General features: G+C 40.2%; 1 protein-coding gene across 1 annotated transcript in view; it reads left to right on the forward strand.

The window, feature by feature from the left end:
- Positions 1–1,855: 1,855 nt before the first annotated feature.
- The window catches only part of LOC103132160 (5'-nucleotidase domain-containing protein 1-like), a 7,488-nt gene continuing 5,427 nt past the window's right edge, over positions 1,856–3,916 (forward strand). Inside the window, exon 1 of the mRNA XM_007543914.2 lies at positions 1,856–2,031. Coding sequence (XP_007543976.1) covers positions 1,879–2,031 — 153 coding nt within the window. The 5' untranslated portion in view covers positions 1,856–1,878. The remainder of the gene's footprint in view (positions 2,032–3,916) is intronic.

Genomic DNA, 3,916 nt, shown 5'->3' on the forward strand with positions numbered 1-3,916 from the left:
AGAGAGAGATATATATAGAGGTAACAGTTTATGGCATGACACTATGTGCCTGGAAAACACATAGTACTGGCCTTTAAAATAATAGCTAGTTAAAGTCTAACCAGCTGTCTAGATGTCTTTATGGTTCTGTCAGCAATGACTCCCTTCTATGATGTGTTGCTTCTGTGCTGGAATTCTTGGCCTCTGTAAATATTTATTAGAGCGATCGTTTGGCTCTGAAATCGGCTCTGCTGAGCAATGAGAGATGGTGGCTCTGGTTCATTGAACCAGCTGAGGGCAATTCCAAGAAAATATGGTGGAAATGTGATTTCTGCCGGTGTTCTATCAGATCATCATATGCTGTCAGAGTAGCATACATGCACATGTACACATGCCTGCGCATTGAGAAGTCTGACCTTCAGATGAGTTGTCAGTTCAGCATATGCGACAGGTTACGATGAAAATAAGTCAATAAACTGTTTTCAATGATAGCTACATAGATATACATGCATTGTCGTGGTTTCTAACGTGTATTTAAAGCAGAGACTAAAGCTGCAGTCAGCTACAACACACGCCCGTGTAAAACTGGCCTCCCTGCTGCTTGATGACAGTCTGACTAGTTAACTGCTAAGACAGGTTGTCATACAGTTAATAACAAAGTATATGATGATCTACGTCATGATTCTATGTTGCTGATTAAATAAAATCATACGGTAATGACAGCGTATTGTCTGACAGATATAGCCATCACTTCGTGCTAAGCGTATGCTGATCTGACAGAACACCACCATTGCTTTTCTGTCAGTGCTGATGACTAGCATGGGTATAGACTCTAGTCACACCCACTTGAGTAGGTGCTCATTCTACTTGTCAGACAGTACAAGTAGCTTCTTCTCTACTTCAGTGATGTTTACATCGACTCAGCTTTTCATTTCAGGGCAATTATACAGATAAATGGTGGTGTCAGCTTCATACTGTGGGAATGCAAAGATAATGTGAAGATCGATGAGAGGTTGAGACTGGGTTCGTCTTCCTGTACAACAAAAGAAAAAATATGCAGCTGAAGCAGATGGCATATTTACATCACAGCATTTTCATATTAAAATGAGCTAGTCAAAGTCAAATAAAATTTATTTTGTATTGCACAATTCAGTAACCGGAGCTCAAAGTGCCTTACACAATAAAAACATCATACAGTAAGCAATTATGAAATAGCAGCAAACATTACATATGTTCCTGTTCTTGTAAATCAAAACAAATAGGTTTTTATCCTTGATTTAAAGGAATTCAGCCATTTTGCAGTTTTCTGGGAGGTTGTTCCAGATTCTGGTGCATAGAAGTTGAATGCTGATTCTCTATGTCTGCTCTGCATGCCCAGAACCAGAAGACCTGAAAGGTCTGGAAGGTTGGATGAGTCCCTTTAGATCTTAAACCTGGAATGTCCTTCAGGTGATTGAAGGCTGACTTTGTAACTGCATTTATGAATTTCTGAAGGCTCAGGTCTGAGTTCATCGCTACACCCAAGAATGAGCGAAAAATTCCTTCTCCAGATGTGAAAAGCTGGTAGAGACAAACCCCCAAAAGACAAAAAGTGTTGAGTCAAGGGGACTTGATACAGATGCATGCCACGCTTTTTTTTCATTTGTAAATAATTTAGAAAACCATACATATTTTTCCACTTCACTAGTACATTTAACTTTATTCAAACCTGAGTAACATTGTAACATGACAAAATGTGAAGGTATTCAAAAGGTGTGAATAGTTTTGCAAGGCTTTCATCCTAGAGACATTGTTGTGGTTCCTTCTACTTGCTGCTGAGAGCATGGTCCCTATGAGACAGCTGAAATGAAACGGTGCTTTGTCCTTCTGAATCTGCAGGTGGCGTATTTTGGAGATAGCATGAGGTCAGACATATTCCCTGCCACCACCTTTGGGAAGTGGGAGACTGTGATGATAGTGGAAGAAATGGAGGGAGAGGGCATTCCGAAGAGTGACGCAGCATTGTCCAACAAGACTCAGGTGGAGCCGCAGGAGAAAAGGGGAAAATTTGAGGTAAGTTTGATGACTGAGGAAGCCATTTCCATTTAGCAACCATTGTTCTTTCAGACCCTGCCCCCTGTTTGAAAATCTCCATAAAATGAATGTTGCTGAAAATGTGTAAAACAAATGGAAATTAACCACATAGAAGAAAAACTTTTACAGAGTGCAGCCTTTTGTGTCACACAGCAGCAGATATTAATCAACAGAGTTCCGATTTGCAGAATGAAAAGTCAGCACAAATGTGGCAGATGAAGGCTTGAGTTTCCTATTTTTCCTCTGCATCACAATCTTATGTGTCACTGTGTGTCTGATTTAGAGAGAAAGTCACATTCAGCTCCATTAGGGTTGACCCAACTGACCATCCATTTCATGAGAAAAATGCAGCGGCAGCACATTGGGCAACCCCGGCATTCCCCTTTAACTTGTGATTTTTGTGTTTCAGTTGCATAACCTGACTCTGAAAACAAAGAAAAATGTAACCTTTTTCATTACAACATACAGTTGGGTAGGAAAAAAAAAGTTTGACAGCAAACACTGCAGGTCAGCATACATGACAGAAACATGTTATGTATGGTGGTGGATCAGTGAGGCTGAGGTCCTCTTCCTCTTGCATGTGGGAATCTAGTCAGAGCACAATGAATTTCTTGAAATATCAGGTGGACTGATATTTCAGTCGTGTAAAAGACTGGGTCCTTTCAGCAATAAGGCAGTTCAAAGGGCTTTACGTCATAAAAACATGCAAAGAAAAATACAAAGATGTAGAAAATACAGTCAACAATTGTCAGGTGCAGTCATTACACATCAAAATGTTGATTGTTTCATTGATAATGTTTCAAAAGCAACTCTAAACAGGTGGGTTTTAAGGGTATATTTAAAAGCATTCAGTGTTTCAGCTGTTCTGCAGTTTTCTGGGAGTTTGTTCAGGATTTGTGGTGCATAGAAGCTGAATGCTGCTTCTCCATATTTGGTTCTGATTCTGGGGACACGGAGCAGACCACAACCAGAACCAGGACCAGAAGATCTGAGAGGTCTGGAAGGTTGATACAACAGCAGATCTTTTATGTATTGTGGTGCTAACACAGCCATTCAGCAGGGGCGCCGCCAGGAATCTTGGGCCCCCTGACAAAAAATTTGTTTCTTCCCCCGCCCCCTGCACAGCTGCTGTTAGAATTTTTTGAGTCTATTTGACCCATAAAAAGTGTCACAATTTTAAAGGCTTCCATCTGCCTTGCTTTCTTTGGTTCAATACTGATAATTAGCACAATATTTACTGCTCATGAATTTAACATCCAACAGTCCACATCCAGTATGCAAGTAGGTTGCTTAAATTTTTTATTAGTTTTAGATACTGAAATGTCTCCCCATCAGCAACAGTCAAAAGCAACATGCAAAATACACATGAAGCAATCCAGACTTCTCAAAAATGTTATGTAGTTGCATTTTATTCAGGCTGCAGTACATAACTTTAATAAAAAATATGTTTTCTCCATATTTGTTAAAGCTGTCACCATGTCGTAGCAGTTTGTTATGAGACAGATAATCTGTGAAAACAATCAATCTCCTCCACCTCCTTCCTGAATTACTGGTTAAAGTAATGAACCATTCTGACCAGAACTAGTAGGACGCTCTTAGCACTCTCAATTAGCCTCATTGACTCACTGTGCTAAAGGTGGAGAAACAACTTATCATTACAAGAAACCATTTATCTGCTGTCATTGGTAGCTATGCTAACTAAACTGAGCATTCACAGTTTGAATCTGCACAGCTCTGTGCTATGTTAGCTGCAGCACGGCACAAATCAAGAGGGAGGAAGGATGAGCAGCACCACATGAGATTGTGATTGACAGCACTAAAACTCTCCTGCCTCTGATTGGTTGTTTCTAGCACTGAGAGAAGG

This window comes from Poecilia formosa, unplaced genomic scaffold (genome assembly GCF_000485575.1).
Source record: "Poecilia formosa unplaced genomic scaffold, Poecilia_formosa-5.1.2 Scaffold942, whole genome shotgun sequence".
Taxonomy (NCBI): domain Eukaryota; kingdom Metazoa; phylum Chordata; class Actinopteri; order Cyprinodontiformes; family Poeciliidae; genus Poecilia; species Poecilia formosa.